The 19,305-nt window shown below is 49.3% G+C and overlaps 5 protein-coding genes across 6 annotated transcripts; 2 read left to right on the forward strand and 3 right to left on the reverse strand.

The window, feature by feature from the left end:
• The first annotated feature begins 1,625 nt into the window (after nt 1-1,625).
• LDX57_006724 (beta-mannosidase) lies at nt 1,626-4,719 on the forward strand. 2 transcript variants are annotated; one of them, XM_046088441.1, is made up of 5 exons: nt 1,626-2,060; nt 2,108-3,061; nt 3,114-3,544; nt 3,595-3,830; nt 3,886-4,719. In XM_046088441.1, the coding sequence occupies exons 1-5, from the start codon at nt 1,927-1,929 to the stop codon at nt 4,663-4,665; spliced, it is 2,535 nt and encodes an 844-aa protein (XP_045944411.1). In that variant the 5' UTR covers nt 1,626-1,926; the 3' UTR covers nt 4,666-4,719. The 2 variants fall into 2 exon arrangements, with proteins under 2 accessions (XP_045944411.1, XP_045944412.1); XM_046088442.1 differs by having other exon boundaries at nt 1,626-3,061.
• Nucleotides 4,720-8,232: 3,513 nt separating this feature from the next.
• Nucleotides 8,233-9,913, reverse strand: LDX57_006725 (uncharacterized protein; the record flags this gene model as incomplete). Its single annotated transcript, XM_046088443.1, has 6 exons — nt 8,233-8,453; nt 8,582-8,851; nt 8,919-9,317; nt 9,383-9,439; nt 9,532-9,718; nt 9,785-9,913. The coding sequence occupies 6 exons, from the start codon at nt 9,911-9,913 to the stop codon at nt 8,233-8,235; spliced, it is 1,263 nt and encodes a 420-aa protein (XP_045944413.1).
• A 1,424-nt stretch (nt 9,914-11,337) lies between these two features.
• LDX57_006726 (uncharacterized protein) lies at nt 11,338-12,391 on the forward strand (the record flags this gene model as incomplete). Its single annotated transcript, XM_046088444.1, has 2 exons — nt 11,338-11,342; nt 11,485-12,391. The coding sequence occupies 2 exons, from the start codon at nt 11,338-11,340 to the stop codon at nt 12,389-12,391; spliced, it is 912 nt and encodes a 303-aa protein (XP_045944414.1).
• Nucleotides 12,392-12,928: 537 nt separating this feature from the next.
• Nucleotides 12,929-13,745, reverse strand: LDX57_006727 (uncharacterized protein; the record flags this gene model as incomplete). Its single annotated transcript, XM_046088445.1, has 6 exons — nt 12,929-12,991; nt 13,040-13,153; nt 13,207-13,338; nt 13,388-13,510; nt 13,560-13,577; nt 13,635-13,745. 6 exons carry the CDS (start codon nt 13,743-13,745, stop codon nt 12,929-12,931), a joined length of 561 nt encoding a protein of 186 aa, XP_045944415.1.
• A 3,584-nt stretch (nt 13,746-17,329) lies between these two features.
• On the reverse strand, nt 17,330-19,138 carry LDX57_006728 (uncharacterized protein; the record flags this gene model as incomplete). The annotated part of the gene is made up of 1 exon (XM_046088446.1): nt 17,330-19,138. One exon carries the CDS (start codon nt 19,136-19,138, stop codon nt 17,330-17,332), a length of 1,809 nt encoding a protein of 602 aa, XP_045944416.1.
• Between the last annotated feature and the right edge of the window lie 167 nt (nt 19,139-19,305).

Raw genomic sequence — 19,305 nt, forward strand, 5'->3', positions numbered from 1 at the left:
CCGGACCCCTTCCAATCGGCAGGTGGGACCCCGCGTGAAATGTCATTTAATAGACCAGCTCTTGATTGTCCACGCAATCCGATTCATTGAGCCTGAGGGCAGACAAGCGACTGCATTTGGATTTGCAAGCATTAAGATGTGTTTCGCCCCCCACCTCGCTGCCCTTACTACACTATGGGAAAGTACACCGTGTAGAAAGATGGAGGTGGTAAGACTATTCACATATGCCCCGGATCGCCCGGAAGTTTGATACGCGAACCAAAAGTGATTTGCGGATCGAAGACGCAGCGAAGGAGATGAAATACTCCGTAGACATGAAGAGGACACCGTAGGCCAAACTCTCACATCGACGCCGATTCGGGATCATCCGAACCTTCTCAGCGCACTGGGCACCTCGTTCAGGAGATTCGCCCCGGTGTCTCCGGACGGTTAGAACTCACCAGTGGCGTCGATCGTTAAGAGCCAAATTTATTTCAAGGACCCACAACGTGATCAGACGGGGTGAAGGGAGCGGATTTGCCAAGAATGAGACATTTTCCCAATCTGATATCGGCTCCGCCATGTGAAAATAGAACACGGCCCTGTCAATTTAAGTTCGGGATATGAAGGACGACGGGTTGGCCAATGGCCAGGAGACAAGGGATGGAGAAAGGAAAAAAAAAGGACATGATGGTACGATGAGGGGCAGGGCGGCCAGGGTCGAGTACTCCGTAATTACCCTGGGAGATTTAGGCTGTCAGACCATTTCTAGCGCCCTAGGAAGAGCGGAAATGTCTGCAAGCGACCCTGGACTACTGCGACCAGGGGGGTCATTAGTGGCAAAAACCCGAACAGAGAGGGGTATGCCCGTCGGCACCCAGGTGGAAACGATCCTCTTTGTTCTGGAGGGTCCTGGCAGGAAGCAGCGACATACGATCTGTGCAGTCACCCATGGGTCTCTGTTAGAGAAAGGGCAGGGGTGTTGTCATCGCCATATGCCGTGTATGGCCCACAACCTTCAACGGGCAACTCAACCACGACTTCAGTGCCAACAGAGGGGACAAGAAGGATTGCTCGCACAGGTGGGATGGGTCTTGATTATGCAAACGTGGGAAAAAAGAAGGACCGACAGAACCGAGACGAACGGGTGTCAGGAGACATCCATTATAGGCGCATGGAAAGGGAGTCAAAGCTCAGAATGCTACCCTAACCCAAGGATTGTAAAGATCGAGAAAGTTTAAACGGCAGCAGGAACCAAATGGAAGTAGGCAGGCTATTGGAGGGTCGGGAGCACAGGCACGAACGGTGCTATTTAGATTCGGTCAGTCGTAGCACCTCAGAGGACCGGTGAAAGACGAGTCCAGGAACAATGATATTCCTCGCCCAAAAGAGAGCTCGACGGAGTATTTCCCGTGCCTAACAGAGACAAGTGCCGGGAGAGAAGAGACGGGCTGGTTTCAGAGGGCGGGAGGACGAGACCGGTGGCAGTTTAACTTTATGAATCTCCGGAAATCTTTCCTATTGAGATGCTGAGACGGGCTAGGAGACGTGGCAGTGATGGATGTGAAGAAGAATGTGTCAAAATGATGAACCCCGAACAATTCCTGAAGATGCGAGTCGAAGAGAAACTACTACGGATGTCGGAGAGACTGAAGGGGACGAGAGTCAGGTGGCGCTAACCCAATTGGGCACGGTCACAACCCCGCCTGGACGTGACCCGATTAGGAAGGGGCGGCACGTGGGGAACGGAGGGGCCTCCGTGTATCTCCGTCGACTTCTTCGCTCATACTTCGCTGCGCCATTGACGACGATGGAGGCTCTGCCTCTAAATTCAACGGGTTCCCGTCTAAAAGCTGATGTCTGTAGCTCTGAGGATTATAATCTCACCTTTGCGGAAGTTCGGAATCAATTGCCATTCGTTTGTCCTTTCTGCTTGCACAGCTCGTCATGGCAGCTTATTCGCAGCATTCTCTCTCCACGGGATGGAGCTTCAAGGACAGTGAGGATGCATCGGCAGAAGCCTGGTTGCCTGTGCCCGTGGTCCCCTCTGTGATTCACCAGGATCTGCAGGCGAATAACAAGTACGATCTTTGAGACATGATATTTGACCCAATGCTGAACCATCTAGACTGAAAAATCCCTACGTTGGCTTCAATGAGTTGGACGCCAGATGGGTGAATGAGAAGTCCTGGACCTACCGCAATGCGTTCCAGAAACCCGCGATCCCAAGTGGATCGTCGGTTGTTTTGGCCTTTGACGGGTTAGACACCTTTGCAACCGTCAAATTGGACGGCAAGGTGATCCTGGAAAGCAACAACATGTTTCTCGCTCATCGTGTAGATGTTACCAAGGCCCTAGAGGCCGAGGGCGAGCACGTGCTAGAGATCGATTTTGATTGTGCCTTGCTGCGTGCTCGCAAACTCAAGGAAAAAGACCCGAAGCATAACTGGGCCTCGTTCAATGGTGACCCGGCAAGAATGGCGGCGAGAAAGGCCCAGTACCACTGGGGCTGGGACTGGGGCCCGGTCTTGATGACTGCCGGAATTTGGCGAGACGTGCGACTTGAGGTCTACACGGCCCGGGTCGAAGATCTTTGGACTGAATTGAACCTGGCCTCGGATCACCACTCAGCCCAGGTCTCTGCGTTCGCGCAACTTGAAGGCGTCGAATCGGACGGGTCATACAATGTTACATTCACACTCAGCCTTGACGGCAAAGAGGTCGCTCGCGAGGTGACGCAGCCCAAGGACAGGCTCGCAAACGTGATATTCGACGTGAAACAGCCGTCTCTGTGGTGGCCCAATGGTTATGGTGATCCCACACTGTATGACGTTTCTGTATCACTCGAGAAGGGACACGACGAGCTTCACCGTGTCTCCAAGAGAATCGGCATACGCACTGCGGAGGTGATTCAACAGGCCGACAAACACGGTAAATCCTTCTTTTTCAGGATAAACGGAGTGGATGTGTTCTGCGGCGGCTCCTGCTGGATTCCCGCCGATAACCTCCTTCCCAGCATCAGTGCTGAACGCTATCGCAAATGGATCGAACTGATGGTCGCTGGACGACAGGTCATGATCAGGTATGCACTCATCCTTGCCATTTATTTTCGAAAGTATACTAACAGATTGCAGGGTCTGGGGTGGAGGAAGCTACGAAGATGACAGCTTCTACCAGGCTTGCGATGAACTTGGAGTGCTGGTCTGGCAAGACTTCATGTTCGGCTGCGGCAACTATCCGACATGGCCCGATCTACTTGAGTCCATTGAGCAAGAGGCATTCTACAACGTCCGCCGACTACGCCACCACCCTTCCATCGTGATCTGGGTTGGCAACAACGAAGATTATCAAGTACAAGAACAGGCAGGCCTGGTATATGATTACGAGGATAAGAACCCGGAGAACTGGCTTAAGACCGACTTTCCCGCTCGTTACATCTACGAGAAGCTGCTTCCTAACGTCGTTGAAAAACTGACCCCTTCGGTCTTCTACCACCCGGGCAGTCCCTGGGGAGATGGCAAGATCACTTCCGATCCTACGGTTGGAGACATGCACCAGTGGAATGGTATGTCTTACATTTGGCTTTGCCAATATATTTGCTAACATGTAGCATAGTGTGGCATGGAACGCAAGAAAAATATCAAATCTTCGATACTCTTGGGGGCCGATTCAACTCCGAATTCGGCATGGAGGCGTTCCCACATCTTTCGACGATTGACTACTTCGTGGAGAATGAGAAAGACAAGTATCCCCAATCTCACGTGCTCGATTTCCATAACAAGGCCGATGGTCACGAACGAAGAATCGCCACCTACCTCGTTGAAAACCTTCGAACGGCCACAGACCTTGAGGTATTTCATTTCTAACCCTCATCACTTGATGCTCAGGGCTAATCGAAGTCCACAGACATACGTCTACCTGACCCAAGTCGTCCAGGCCGAAACCATGATGTTCGGCTACCGCGGCTGGCGTCGTCAATGGGGTGACGAGCGACACTGCGGCGGCGCTCTTCTCTGGCAGTTGAACGACTGCTGGCCCACTATCTCCTGGGCCATCGTGGATTACTTCCTGCGGCCTAAGCCCGCGTTCTACGCCGTCGCACGGGTCCTAAACCCTATCGCGGTGGGCGTGCGTCGTGAGCATCACGACTGGAGCGTCACCCACGCCCAGCCCCCAAAGACCAGCAAATTTGAGCTCTGGATTGCCAGCAGCCAGCAGAAAGAGGTATCCGGGAAGGTCGAGCTGCGGTTCCTCTCCGTCAACACGGGTCTCGAGGTCCGCGAGAGCATTGTGCACGATAATGTGAAGATCGTCCCGAACGGAACCACCAACATCGCCGACGGAGTCATTGACCATGTCGAAATCCCGGAGCCGCATGTCCTTGCAGCGCGCCTGTGGGTGGACGGCAGCGTTGCTGCGCGTGATGTCGACTGGCCCCAGCCATTCAAGTACCTTGATCTATCGGACCGTGGACTTGAAGTGACGAAGGGATCTGGATCTGATGCTGGGCAGACACTCAAGATCACTGCCAAGAAGCCCGTCAAGTGCTTGGTCTTTGAGGAGCGGGATGGTGTGCGGGTCAGCGACAGTGCCATGGATATCGTGCCGGGAGATGAGCAGATCGTCACCATCAAGGGGCTTGGTGAGAATGATGCACCTTTGAAGTACAAGTTCCTTGGTCAATGAGTGAATGTGTTACTTGATATATGTTAGAAGGAATCAAATATGCCTGACAGAGACTATTCCAAGCCACAACCTTCAGCTACTGTAGGAAACGCCGACACCATTTAATTCCTTGCAATAAGAATAACTTCTGAATTTTGAGCACACTCCTCCCTCCGGAGTAGCAAGTTAGCCAATCTTACTAGAGTAGGCGTATGAGATTGAAGGTGTTCCTCGATGAGCTACGTTAGTGTTAGTAGCCAGAACAATATATACCTCTCCAAAACTGGATCCTCTCCAAACACCGCCAAGTCGGGAAGGCTATACCACACCTAGCCTCTCTGCCACGGGTCTTTTCCACGTCACCCTTCGGTCACATTTGCGGCGGGGGTTGGGACAGGCCGCTCACAGAGGCAATGTGGACCTCATGGCTCTAGAAAGGCTTCCATGGCTAGTTCGTGCCTTACTCACCCTTGAAATTTAACCTGTTCCATATCGTTCAACTTCCAAGGAACCATAAGTGAGGACCTCCGAGATGGAACTGCTCTGCTCATGTACGGTCAAAGAATGTAGCCACGTCATTGGGCGTATCTGTTCCTATACTTGGGCCTGTACTGTGGATGTTGTCTCTGTTCAAGCGAGTAAGTCTGAATACTTGCCAGTGTAGACCTAGGCAAGCACTGATGTTTCGCTGTGGCCTTCCACCCTAGTCTCAGAGGACTACAAACGAACCAAAAGTCATGGTGGAAATTTGACCACAAGGATTTAACTTGCGAATAGAATTAAGCTGATTGCATGGAGATACATGAGGTAGAGGATGTGGTATCATCTTCCGAAGAGGGAATATTGCGTATACCCACTAGGGCTTTCTCCGTAACGTTGTTGGTGGCAGCATGGACCAGGTCTAGCTTTCCTATGAGCTCAACGTTGCGTTTCTTGTTGTTACGATTTCTCTTCCTCATCTCTTGGACAGACTCGGAGGCGGCAGAGAGTTTGCTGGGCTGACCCATGACTGAATCGCCTCCGTAACGGTCTTCGTCTTCCGGATGTCGTTCATCTTGTATAGCGTCGGTCGACAAGTATCGTTATCGTACTAGAGAGGCTAAAGCCGGTGGGAATGTTATGTGTATCCGTGGGTATTGTAGCAGAGTTTGTCCCTCCCGATCAGACCGGGTATAATCTGGTTGTGATGGAATCCATAGAAAGGAAATCTTTCGTCAATTATAGAATCCTTTGGCCCGGGAAGAACTTCCTCAAAATATCCGGCTATGAACGAGCGCTGTTCGGCTTTTCTAGTTCCTGTTTGTCGACAAAACCAAGGGACCGATTGAGAAACCACTGCAATTGTAGACTATGGTCAAACAGTGGAAGATATTCGGGGTCTGGTAACCCTTGTACCATCTTAAGCAGTTGGAAAGCTGTTAATGGATACCTGGTTAGTAGTCAAATTTATAACAGTATAGCAATCCTGATTGCACGATCCAGGCCTTTCTTGAGGACACGGCCTCCCTTGTTTCTCGTCCTCTAAGTCCATTTCGCCATGATCCCTGAAATAAACTCAGAGGGTGTTACTGCGGTGTATTCTGCCTGAGCGGCTTAAAGTTAGTTGACAACTACTTAAAACCATACGGTATTTTATTTTCTTCTCATACCAATGGCGTCACCAATATCGCCCTGCCAAGCCAGAGCTTCAGGTAACCCTAGCGGCTTTGATGTGGCTGCGCGAATTGTTCGTTGCCGTGTACCTTTCTAATCAGTCGACAAGCAGTTAGCAAGTGTTCTTCACTCCCAGTGTCCCTGATCCTGATCCTGTTATTAACTGGATTGGAGAATGGTTGAAGCTGGTTGATCATGACTGGATAGGCCTTCATAGCGCTCTGGCCCGAATATCTTTTCTTGCTAAGATATTATTTTCGCTTCTGGCCTGAACTCAGGTATATCTACAATAGATAAATATGTTTCAGATGGAACTTGGGCCTTCTGAAGAGCGAAAAGGATAATTGTGATATGGTGAAGCAGGATTTCTTGTTTGCTTATTACGCATTCTTGCCATCCCATGCTAGAGTGTTTATATTGTTAATGAATCCCTGCATGAGCACTGTAAACTTACGGCTGTTCTAAGATTCTTACGAACCTGATCATCCCCTTTTGTCTCGGCGGCCCCTTTGCATGTTGAGTTGACATAGCTTGGAAATCAGGACGGCTCTGGCCTGATGCCACTTCCGATGGAGAATACACAAATCATCGCCCTCTTCTTGAAGCACAATATGTTCTTGTCGTGAACGCTTTCGAGCAGAGGTACGTTGCTCGTTGCCTTGCTATGCCTTGTGCAATAATTTCTGATTGCCTGCAGTAGATATTCTCTCCTGGAGTAGGTTTGGGCGTAATTTGGGTGGTGATTGAATGAAGAGGAGAGCAATAAGCACAGGACCGAGTGTTCTTCTTCCTGTTTTCGTCTTCTTGAATGACTCTGGACCGTTGGTAACTAAATTAAAGGTATTAGTATCTGAATAATATCTTTCTAAAAGATATTGTAGTGTTCTTACAGGTAAAAAAAGAAAAGGCAGGCGCCAAATCCGAGTACCGTTAAGTCTGTAATAAGCGTCGGACTTCCGAATGCAATGCCTAGCTTTTCGGGTTTGGTAAAGTCAGAGGTATTGACGACGATAGGGACCGATGAAGAGACGATCACGTCAGAAGGATTCTCGGAATCGAGGAGGAAGAAAGACTGTCAGTGGTTGTTTAATGGACCGCTTCTATGCATTAACATCGATTGTTGCAATCACCTGCATTGGCGGCTTCCTTCTCATCTACATGTGGCTCTTCAAGAGCCACAATGAAGAGACACAGCAACTCGTAAAACAGATACTAAGTACGTTGCGTTGTCAGTATGAAACATAGCACTTTGGTTATTGATGGGCAAACGAACTGCAGGGTTGACATCTTGATCGTGGAAGCATGGAGCAAAAGGTACCACGCCACCCTACGGCAGCAGAGCCACGTCTGGTAGAATGCTAATTCTCAATGTATTGAAGAAGGTGAGAACCAGGCGAGTGGAACTGTGCATTTATGGGTTTCGGATTTGTCTTGAAATACTGCAACGGACGATGCTGGAACAGACTCGGTATCACGTTCAAGAGAACTGCAGTCTCTACACCAAGATATTGGCTTATTTTTGGAAGAAGAAAGACTATTGAGAACTTCCAGGAAGAGCTATGGGTGTAGGTATACAGGAAAGAGGTCCGCGTGGAAGAAGCATGCTATTCCCTCTCGTAATAGATTCATTCCCTCCTCGAGGCGACAGATTCACCAAGTGGAGAACGAGTCCGACAAAGGTCACTCTACACAGTTATTCACCATCTCCCATTTGCCGAGGTGCCTCTGTAATAAATTAACAAATTAGAATCAGCGATGAAGATCAGTAGACAGTATCATCCAAAAGACCATCCAGACTACCCACGTAAAGCCTACGCACATCTTTATAAGGAACCTCGAATATTCAAAGCTCTACCAAATTAAGGAATATTGTAATCGTGCAGAAGGCCTCTCTGCATTCTTATAAAAAACATAAATAAAGAAATATGGCCGATATTAAATCTCCTCAATCAAACCCTTTCCACTCGCATCCTCTCTGGTAATCGCAAACTCAGCCCTCGCATACTTCGACCTCCCCTCCACAGACAGCTCCTTTAGAGCACGACCAATCAATGGAACAAATTTCATTGCCCAGCCGGCTGTGAACAACACCACAAAGCCTGGATCTCCACCTTGGAGGTATTGGGTGGGGAGATGGTCGAGGACGAACATGTTATCTAGTATCAATTAGATCGGTATCCGCATAAAAAGGCTTCTACAGTCATTCCCGAAGGTCAACGAGCTGGGGAGCAGCTAATATGAATAATGTAGCCAGAATAGAGGGTAGAGAGTAGGATCACCATACCAAAAACATTACCCTGCAAACAGACCGATTCGAACACAGGAATAGAGGGATTAATACCCTTCATAAACCGCTGCACAAAGCGCCGGGTATTAGCAATATCTTCATCGCTGGTGACACATTCATTCCGCTCGTCTGGATCGGCGATTTGTTGTGTCGCTGTGTCGACTGTTATGCGTGCTAGATCGGGCGGTCCCCAGGGTAGAACGGGGTATCCGTAGAAGAGTTGAGAGTGGCCGGTGGGTAGGTGGTTTTGGAAGTGGAACCACATGACTAGCAATCAATTAGTCTGCTATCTCCTTGGATTTGGTCTTTCAATGAGTTATAGGTGAGCACAAACTTGGAATCTCGGTCCCCTGATCATTTCCACCCCCAGGATCAACGCTGAAATAACTCCCTGCCATTTCCCAGATCTGGAGTCTCAACTGGATTCCAAAGCTTGCACGTAGAATGTGGTTGATATATGCTCCACAAGCCAAGACGATCTTCTTCGCATGATATGTGATCCGTCGCCCTTGCTGGACAGCAGATATCCTCCAGCCTTGTCCTTTTTCGTGAGGTTGTAGTTTCTCAGCACGCGTGTTTCCATGCATATGTGCGCCATTCTGTCTTGCGAGGCGGTGCAGGGTTCGCAATAGAAGAGGGATGTTGATAACTCCGTTGTCAGGCGCATAGATCCCTATGTAGTTGTCCGGGAGGTTGGTGAAGGGGTAGGATTTCTCGATGTCGGATTTGGTGTCTTCCCAATTCATCAGTACACCCTTCCATCATTTCTGGGGTGGGCAGAAGGGACGATGCGCATACATACTGTATACTTCATCCCTAGCCGTTTCAAGTTCTTAATAGGGCCGAGGAGGGTGCCTGTATCACCTCGCGTCAGGGCTAACTGTTTTCAAAGACATTGCATGCTGACGGACCAAAGCACCAGGTAGACAAGGAGGCGGAATACATACCCTCTGGCCCTCTCTCATTATAATCCGGGTTCCCGAAATTTAACAATCCCGCCATCCAGCGCAGCTTCTTCCCAGCCTCCGTTTCAAGATTGTCCCATAAGCCCATACACTCGTGCGCTAGATCGGCCATGAAGTCTTCTGTGTACATCGTTCGGAACATGCGTGGGAGATTGCCAGAGCTACCCGCCTAATTGATTCTGATATTTAGTAGCTGGAGGATGAGGGGTCAAGGGAAAATTGACAGCTGCTGCACCTGGTTGAAGAAGTAGTACTGCTCTAGAACGACGACTGACTGGCCGGCTTTGGCGGCCTCGTGGGCAGTAGAGAGGCCAATTGGACCCCCGCCGATGATGGCAATGTCGTATGATCTTTCCCTGGCCATTGCGACGGAGTTGATAGAATTTTGTAATAGATGTAAGGCCGCAGCGCGGTAGTTGGGTTTCTTGTAGAGGGGTTTGTTGCCATCGTCATCTCTGCGTAAGAGCGTTTGCTATCCCACGGATCATATCCCATTAATAGTTCCACGGTTTAGAAGAGCATGAAACACCCACACTTCGGACATAAATTCCGGCATCATACTTTCTCCTTCCGGAAACATAGCAGAAGTACTGTACATGATTATCTGCTTAATGAGGACTTTCACAGTCTTCTCCATCGCTAATCACACAATAGCCCGGAACATTTGATGCCCGTAAATACTTACCGAATCATTCCCAATATCACAACTATATCTCGTTTTCTCCAGGAGACAGAGACGAAGCAGCCTGTACAATACAAAAGACTTGTAGGTCTCCATCGGTCACGTGATAACGTTCTGTCAAGGGCCGATCCACAGGGGTACCTGCATCACCTTTCTGACATCTCCTTGCATTGGCAGTGAAGTAGCCTTTCTCGCGGCTTGAGTGATCGCTCTGCCTTCCCCAACCAAATCCAGATCTCGGCTGAGCCAACGCCACTTTGTGAACAAATGGGGCGACCCCAAGCAGCGCGACCTTGGCGCTACATCCAACGCGCCAGGCTAAACCCATGCTCAACGCAAGGCAGTCGCTCATTTCAAGGATCTGCACCACGTTTCTACAGTAATGGCAATGTTGGCTTCAACTCTTCTCACCCAGGTAAGGATACCCATCCGAAGGTTCTGTTATATTTCTCATGCATAGCAGACTGGAACTCTAACGATGAGTTCTTCAAATTCACGCGCGGTCGCTTCATCATGGACGAGGCGGAGAATCTTCGAAAACGAGAGGTCAGATTCGACATGAATAGGCTAGCAAGTGTCGCAGCAGAGTCGGTCGGCTCCGCTCGATGCGTCTTTATTACGAAGTACCCTGACGGCATGTTCAATAAAAATTTCCTCATGTCTATGAATGACGGCAAAGAAGTTGTAGCCAAAGTGCCTAACCCGAATGCTGGCATTCCACACTTTACGACGGCTAGCGAAGTTGCCACAATGGATTTCGTATGTCCGCTCTAGCCCTCGCATTAATGCTGGCCAGGCCTTGCTGACGAGGATGACTTGCCAGGCCAGAAGGATTCTGGACACCCCAGCACCTCGTGTTCACTCGTGGAACTCACACGCGGGGTCACATCCTGTTGGAGCTGAATTCAACATCATGGAAAAAGCCGAGGGCGTTCCGCTATCTCAAGTCTGGGACACAATGGGACTAACACAGAAGCTCCGAGTACTTCTTGCCATGACTCAACTCCAGAAGCAATGGCTGCGCGTCTCGTTCTCACATTACGGGGCGTTGTATTACGCCGGGGACGTCCAGTCACGAACCAACAATCACTACCTCGTTGACGGCAATGCTGTTAATGGTTCAGATTTTGCCATCGGTCCGGCTACGGGTCAGGATTGGTCTGATGGGGAGCGATCGACATTGAATGTTGAACGGGGACCATGTGCGCTAACGTATCCCAGTTGGGTTTATCCAACAACTGACAGTGTCCTAGGGAACTCTCTATCACAGTATCTGCAAGCGGTGGGGGCGCGAGAGATGAAAGCAATCTAATATTTGAATCCCCCAAGCAGACTGCCTTGTTCTGCGGTGCAAAGCTCTACCGACCCGATCAAGAAAAGAAGCTTAGTGCTCTAGAATGGTACCAACAGATCGTCGACGCTCTGATCCCAAAAGACCCTACTATCACCAAACCGCACCTTTGGCACAATGACTTACACGATGACAATATCTACGTTGACCCACACGATCCGGAAAGAATCACGGGTATCATTGACTGGCAATCGTGCCACGTCTCGCCGCTCTTCAACCATAACCCTGACCCAGCCTTTCTCGACTGGGATGGACTCGAGCCCGAGACACCCGATCTAGCACCAAGACCGAACCTTTTCGGGCTTTTCCCAGAGGAAAGGGCCGCGGCTGTGCGCGAGTACTCTGTCCAGAACGTCTTCCTTGGATGGCGGAATCTCATGAACGCTAAGAACCCCGATCTCTATCGAGTCGTCGAGTTCCGCAAGACGCCAGCATACGGTTTGATCTTTCTTGCGCACCGCATGTTCGTATACGGCGAGGCTCACTTTCGATCACTCCTCGTCGATCTAAAAGACACGTGGGCAGATTTGCCCGCCGTCAAGCATGATGTCCCATTCCCGTTCGACTTCTCGGAAGCTGACGTGGAGAACATCAAGCTAGATAGCGATGGTGCGGTCGCTGGAACCGAGCTTGTCGCAGAGGTGAAAGAGGGAATGGGCGATCTGTGGCCCGATAAAGGCTTTATCGAGCCAGAGCGTTACGATGAATGCAAAGCTGCTCTGGACGAGGTCAAAGACCAGATATTAGAGCAATTGGCTGATACTGATGAGGAAAGGGCTGAGTATGAGCGTTATTGGCCATTTGATTGATCCTGTTCATGAAGACATTTTTTGCACCGGTAAAATTGCTGAACAGCAACACTGGACTCACTTTCTACCTATCCAAGTACTTATGGATCAGGTTCATTAAATCAATACCCCATTTGTTGAACTACGTGAAGAATAATGAGAAGCGCTGCAGCGCTATTAATCGGCCTACATAAGGAGATTCCAAAGCTACTTTGCAGTTCGTATTGACATTTGATATTGCAGTCCTACTCTCTCATATTGTCTTTTTAACACTTATAGAAATATAACCAATGTTTTCTTATCATTATTCACATTCATGATCTCGGTTAGGCACCATTACAATCCCAACAGTTCCCTGCGGTATGCCTTTACCAGCTTTTGAATGCTAAATCCAATACAGTGCTTCCCAAAGAACTATAACTCTTAATCAATTTTTTTCCGCCTTCACAACACCACCCAATCCAGTCCCCATGTAACTTGATAGTCCTTCAAAATATCAGACAAAAGAGAGAGTGTTATAGCAGAATAACTTTTGTCTCCAGGCTGATTTGCCCCCTCTCAGTTCTGGCTCTTCTCAGTCTGGCTCTCCTCAGGAGCCTCCATGCAGCACCCCCAGCATCCCTAAAAATTGTTACGACTAACACTTTCTCGCTCGGGATGAGTACTTACCGGTCCTCCAGAGGCAATCATTCCAGCAGTGCACTGCGGCTTCTCTAGTTTACAGTCGGCAGTGCAGACCTGCGGGTTTGACTCGGGAGCTTTCATGCAGCATCCCCAGCAGCCCTAAAATTGTTACTACTGTCATCTTCTCAAGTCGGGATAGAATAATCACTTACTGGTCCTCCCGAGGCAACCTTTCCGGCAGCACACTGTGGCTTCTCCAGCTTACACTGAAGAGTGCAGACTTCCAGGGTCTCCTTGGTCTCTTCGGCCTCTTCGGGCTTATCTACACAGCATCCCCAACAGCCCTGGAAAGTATTACTACCGTCGTTCTCTGACTCAAGGAAAATCACTTACAGGACCTCCGGAGGCCACCTTTCCAGCAGCACACTGCGGCTTCTCCAGTGCACACTTAAGAGTGCACATTTGAGGGGCCTCTTTGATCTCTTCGGGCATGTCCACGCAACATCCCCAACAGCCCTGTAAGATGTCAGTACCGTGACCTTTCCACCTAGGGACAATTACTTACGGGTCCGCCAGAGGCAACCTACTCGTACTTTTAATATAGGCACAGATGTGACGGAAGACTTGATAGATAACGTACCATTCCAGAAGCACATTCCGGTTTCTCCAGCTTGCAATCGAGGGTGCAGGCGTTGTGAGGCAGGGCAACGGCCGCCAGGGCAAGCATAGCAATAGAAAGGGCACGGAGCATGTTGAAGGATTTGGAGTGCAGGATTTCTGTTTAGAATTTGTTGTGTGGTCTCGATGGTTTGAACTTGATGTCTGCGGCTTGCTTGGAATCGCAATGAATGAGGTGATTAATCTCAATATTTATACACGAATATGAAGGGTCTCTTGGTCCGGATATCCTCGGGGGTTCAAAAAAAATGAGATATCCATTCCATTCCGCTCCTGGGAGTAGCCACGATGTATGTCTTGCCTAGCTGCTTTGGATCGTACCATTATTATATAATGGATTGTACTGGTGATGCTGGTGGCAGGGGCCGGCATGGAGTCTGGTCTTTGGGAACGGGATACATTCGGGATGCCTGTTCGCATCGGTCGGGCCTAGATTTTCACTAGGGGGCTTAGACCACCCGTTGTTTGCTACATGGCTCGGTTATCGGCCGGGGTTCAAACTGTTGAATCCTACTCTGTGCAATCCCGCGGGCTAACGGGGCGGGGCGGGAAAATCTCCCCTTGCATATCGTCCTTGCCACTTCTGGACGGAGCTGAGGGTAAACAGGAGGTGCTTATGCATTTGTGCTTATTCTACTGTGATGATATTGCCTCTACGAATCTCGCTACGGTCATCAGCTATTCAAACCCATCTGGCCAGGATACACAAAGCAAGTACAGGATACGATCTCATGAACCAGATTAAGCATAGTGAATGGAATGGGGAATATGTTTGCCGCAGAGAAATTGTCAATCAACACGGCGAACCCCTGTGTAGTAGTACTAATAGTATAATGAGAAGAAGCCTCCGGCATAGGAACGCGAATGAAGAGCAGTAAAGCAAATTATATCCCGCAGAATGCCGCAGGACAGAACTGCTTTGGATTTCTGACCTTGCCCGCCGCCCACCTAGTAGCCTACCTTCAAGTGGGAGAGCTAGTCTGGGCAAAAAAGGTCTAGAAGCCGGCATGTTTAACTACTATGGAGAATCGACTGATCTACCTAGTAGTTAAGGGACAAGAACACGGGCCAAACCTGTGTTCACGATGGCCGCAACACCTCCCTGGACCAAGGTACCGATCGTTCGACCTGGTGGCTTGTTCGCAAGAACTGCAGCTGTGTCAGGGGGTGTCCCCTCCAACTATGACCCTGGGGTCGTGCCGACTTCCACCTGAATTTACTAATGCAGGCCTTGGAGAAGTCACATTCAATTTTTGTCCTCTGTCGTTTTTCTTCAAGTTAAAATTTATGAGTTCTAATTCTTTTTTGGAAGGTCAAACAAAATGCTAAACTGCGGAGATGGTCCAAACTATTAGGTAAAGGAAAGTCATCCCTGAAGAAACCTGCATTGCACTTGCAGATGCCAAATAAACAGGGGATTAACATCCTCGGAGTGTGGCAGCAGCAGAAGAGGTCATTAAGCGGCCAATCAACCGACTGGGAAAGCTGGACCCTGTGGACGTACAAAAACTTGCGAGGCCAAATATTTTGGAGGCTGTGAAAGAATTACATGCGCAGCAAGGTCGACGGACAAAGCCAAAATGAATACGGGACGGCTTACAATAGTGATACTGAGGCGACTGTCAAGATAGCTCATGATATTGTCGACCAATAAGCAGAGAGCGTGTTCGATGGCGAAGAGTACACCTCCTATCTGGATGCCATGGTGGATCGAGCGGTGACCACTCGATTGAAAGATGAAGCTTTACGCAGTAAGACTGAACTCGATAAATCCAAAAGAGAGACGAGAATCCAGATTCGTCAAAACGAAGGAATCAAGAAGAACCAGAAGAAGGAATTGGCAGCCAAAAGTTCGACTGCGAAGAAAGAGAGAATGAAAGAGGAGGGGTGGAAGAGGATCGAGGATGAGTACAACAGCAGGATCACAGAGAGCGAAAGCAAGGGCGAAAGGAAGGAAGATGAAATGAGAGGACATAAAGAGGCTTTGAAGGACCTCCAAGGACAAGGAAGGGCAAAGAAGGAACGCGAGTAGAAGCAGCAAAAAGAGTTCTGGAAGCATCGCAAGGATCATCCCAAGGTGCAAAAACCTGAGTGAGCTTACAGAGTCCATGAAACGGTACGATCGTTGGATTAGTGCAGAATTGACAAATAACTTATGACTACCTTCAATAGATACCAATACGCCAAAGAAAACCGTAAACGAATCCAAAAGCATCATACCGTCTTCCAAACATACGGAAGGGTCCAGAAAGGACTCCTATTTCCAAATAGTAGAACAATTAAAGATGGAAAAGATAAGCAACGTCTCGTCTCGAGCAGAATCTACCACGGTCAACTTGAAATGGCGTGTCTCCAGTTTAGTTCCGATTCGACCTGATGATTACGAGTACAGAGGAACGAAGCCTCTTTCCAGTTGAGAGGAATCGAGGCTGTCTATTGAGCTAGGTACTTTGCAGCAAGAGTATTCTGCCCATAGTTCTTCCATATGATTTCAACTACAGAAACCCTAATTTATTCTGGGCCATCTGCAAACCGAATTCTAGTCAAGACACCATGACCCGATATAATCAGGGCCAAAAGGCCTGTCCCCACCTGGCCCCTCCCAGATAGGCTCATACGGTGAGCCTGACGCGTCAGTCGACCTGTTATTTCAGACCAGTTGCTATTAGATAAAATTTCTGACCGATTAGAGCGAAGTCGTGCGATCACATACCTGTATACACTTATTGAGACCGAGCTGGGTGATGGCCTTGCCTGAATCCACCGACGCATGATAAGTCTGCAAACAAGGACTCAGTGAACCAATTCTGAAAACTTAGTACAATAATGAGGTTCGACATACCTTGGAACCAGATCTGTCCATCTGTAGCAATGTCCTCTTTCCAAATCATACATTGTAATGCCCTCATCAAAAGGCCATTTATAAAGCACAAGCTATATGGTACGGTACGGTTAATATTCGTTAAAATCCTCTATGTTTAGACATGCAAACATTCAGCGGGAAAGGTGTCGACATACTGTATGCTTGGTCGCGGTAGCCCCGTCGATGCTGCTTGGGTCTCTCGGCCAGGAGTCCAGATCCTGCCCGGCTGCATAAGTAGCAAAGAGACTACCAGCTGCAAGCAGGGTCTTAGAAAAAAGCATCTTGATATTTGAAGAATGAAATAGATATCGGAGTGTAATTTGAAATATTCGAGTCTGAGCTGAGAGAGGCAGGTCTTGAAATTCATGAGAAAACAGGAGACGAGATCTCCTATTTGTGTTCAAAAGGATAATAACCGGTTGTCGTATAAACTTACCTCTGGGTACGGCCCTAAACCAAAAGCATGCCAAATGCATTAGATATGCAAGGAGAGAGTCTCAAATATTTCCCGACACCATCCCTTTGCCATAGCAGTCTTCCCGGACCTCCTTGCCGTCGGTCATGCTCCACGCCATACCACGGGGGTTTATGCAAGGGTCAACATATCTACCTACCTACTTCAGAATGCCGGATGTGTCCGCTATTAGCATGCCAAGATATTTTGTAGGTCGCTTTGAACCCATGAAAGTCAAGCATTTGTGTGGGGATTTTCATTGTTAGGAACCCGGTCCGGATCGTGCGGACTTGAGTCCTACTCAATGGTCATAGGACTGTCGATCACCAATATGTCACGTTCAAGGTAGCTCAGACGGACCCGGCGGCCCTGCCGGCCCTGCCGGCCTGACAACTTTGAAGCCCTTCTCCTTTGGCTTCTTGGGTGGTTTTAATCGCGTCACAGCCCTCCGTGTCCAGTGCTTTAGCGTATCCTTTCCGGATGCCTCACTACCGACAATTCCGGTTAACCCCATGGTCGAGGAGGATTCCGACACCGTGTCACTAGGTTTCTGTCTGCCGTAGAACTGATCAGACTCTCGAACAGAATAATCCACATTCAACCGCCCTGGGACATCTAGCCATTCGTCGAGGGTATTCTGAGAAACACGGTTTGCTGACGTCAGCTCGAATGATGGTTCATCGCTGGAATGTGCGGACTCATTGAGGTCATCGGAGGTTGAACTGCGTCCGGAATCAGTACACGACGATTGAGGCCCAATCCGTGCTCGTGGGGCTCGATAGAAGTCCGTGAACTCAGTGGCGTCGTGTTGTGTATTTGCCGGCATTGAAGTCGGGGGCGCTCTGTGGTTAGGATAGTTGTTGAAGCTGGTTCTAATCTCAATTCCTCGATAGGAAGATGTTCCCGATGATCCGGAACGAGTGTAGTCTGCGAACCTCCCGAGGCTATCTTTTTGGAGGGCTAAGGAGTTGTTGTCCGCTGCAGATCCATTGTTGGTGCTTGGACGGAATGGATCAACGTCTGTGAGCGGAAGAGACTGTGAAGTCTGCCCCGGAAACAACTTGCTCTTCCGATATGCACGAGTGAGTTGCCAAATAGAAAGCGCGAAATGGGTCAAGATCACTGCACCATGGAGACACAAGATGAGGTATCCAATCCATTGCCGACCCGTCTCACTTAGGGATGTGGTAAATGCGGTGCTCAGGCACAGCGTGAGAAGTCGGACACAGGCACACCAGGCATTTCTAGACGTGAGGATCTGTAAACGCTGCTGACCTGCTAAGTGAACGAGGAATATCACTTCGCAACTTCCTAAGACTAAAAGCTGTGTCAAGCCATAATCTTGTAGGCCACCAATCACGATGCCTTGTATCAGAGGGATGGCGTGCGGAAGATAGTGCGAGCAAGCCCTGAAGACCTCTCGTGAAACACTGAAATGGTCTTCCATGTTGCCACCCAACTGTGAGCCAACCTCTACTTCCTCGAGTGGGTTGAAACGGCGTGTGATGAGATAATTCGCGAGAACGATAATGGCCATGGCGATCCCGACGAGGATGACTCGGTAGTTGGGCAGGTATCCAATGAGAATCAGCTCGTAGGACATGAACGACAAGAGAGGAAGGCTGAAGAAGGACAGCGCCAAGCCGATGACCATATAGCCCCCATCGCGGAAAGCCAAACTGAACGGTAGCTTCTGACTCGGTCCGAAAGTGCCTAGATAGAGAGCCACAAGAACGACGACCAACCCCGTTACCAAAAGAAACAGATTTATAAATGCGTCAAACATAATGTCGGGCATTTGAGGAAACCCAAGCATCTGCGACATGTACTCTAGTCCATAAGATGCGTTACTGACATACATGCCGTCCTCAACCCCCCTGTAGGTGAATCCATGATCGATCGGGCCACTCCAGTACAAGAGGGAGGACCAGGCCACCTGGCTTACCACGGGTTGATAAAACCCCGGATATTCCATGGTAAGTGATCCAGCTAGGAAGACAAACTGCAAGTACCGAATGTAATCCGAGACGTCGAGAATGACTGCCCATATGCGGCTCTGGTCAGCACGTGTGCTTTGATTCTCAACAAGCGAGTCACTCCCTGATGCGTGGACGCGTCTGTACCACGACGCCAGGCCAACGAGCACCATTACAGCGACGGGAATGACAGCAAAAGCGACAGAGGCTTCTTTGCCGATGTCCGGGGTTATTTTGACAGCGGCACAATCTAGTTCCACACCATTCTGCGATGGAACGCTGATTTCCGTCTCCAGGGTCTGGAGTCGATGAGTATGATCAAAGGAGTAGCCGATCTCAA

Source organism: Aspergillus melleus, assembly GCF_016097325.1.
Source record: "Aspergillus melleus strain CBS 546.65 chromosome Unknown contig3, whole genome shotgun sequence".
Lineage (NCBI taxonomy): Eukaryota > Fungi > Ascomycota > Eurotiomycetes > Eurotiales > Aspergillaceae > Aspergillus > Aspergillus melleus.

Coding starts and splice junctions, on each gene's coding strand:
- LDX57_006724 (XM_046088441.1), top strand. CDS start 1,927: ATGGCAGCTTATTCGCAGCATTCTCTCTCCACGGGATGGAGCTTCAAG. Junction 2,061..2,107: donor GATCTGCAGGCGAATAACAA/GTACGATCTTTG, acceptor TGAACCATCTAG/ACTGAAAAATCCCTACGTTG. Junction 3,545..3,594: donor AGACATGCACCAGTGGAATG/GTATGTCTTACA, acceptor CATGTAGCATAG/TGTGGCATGGAACGCAAGAA.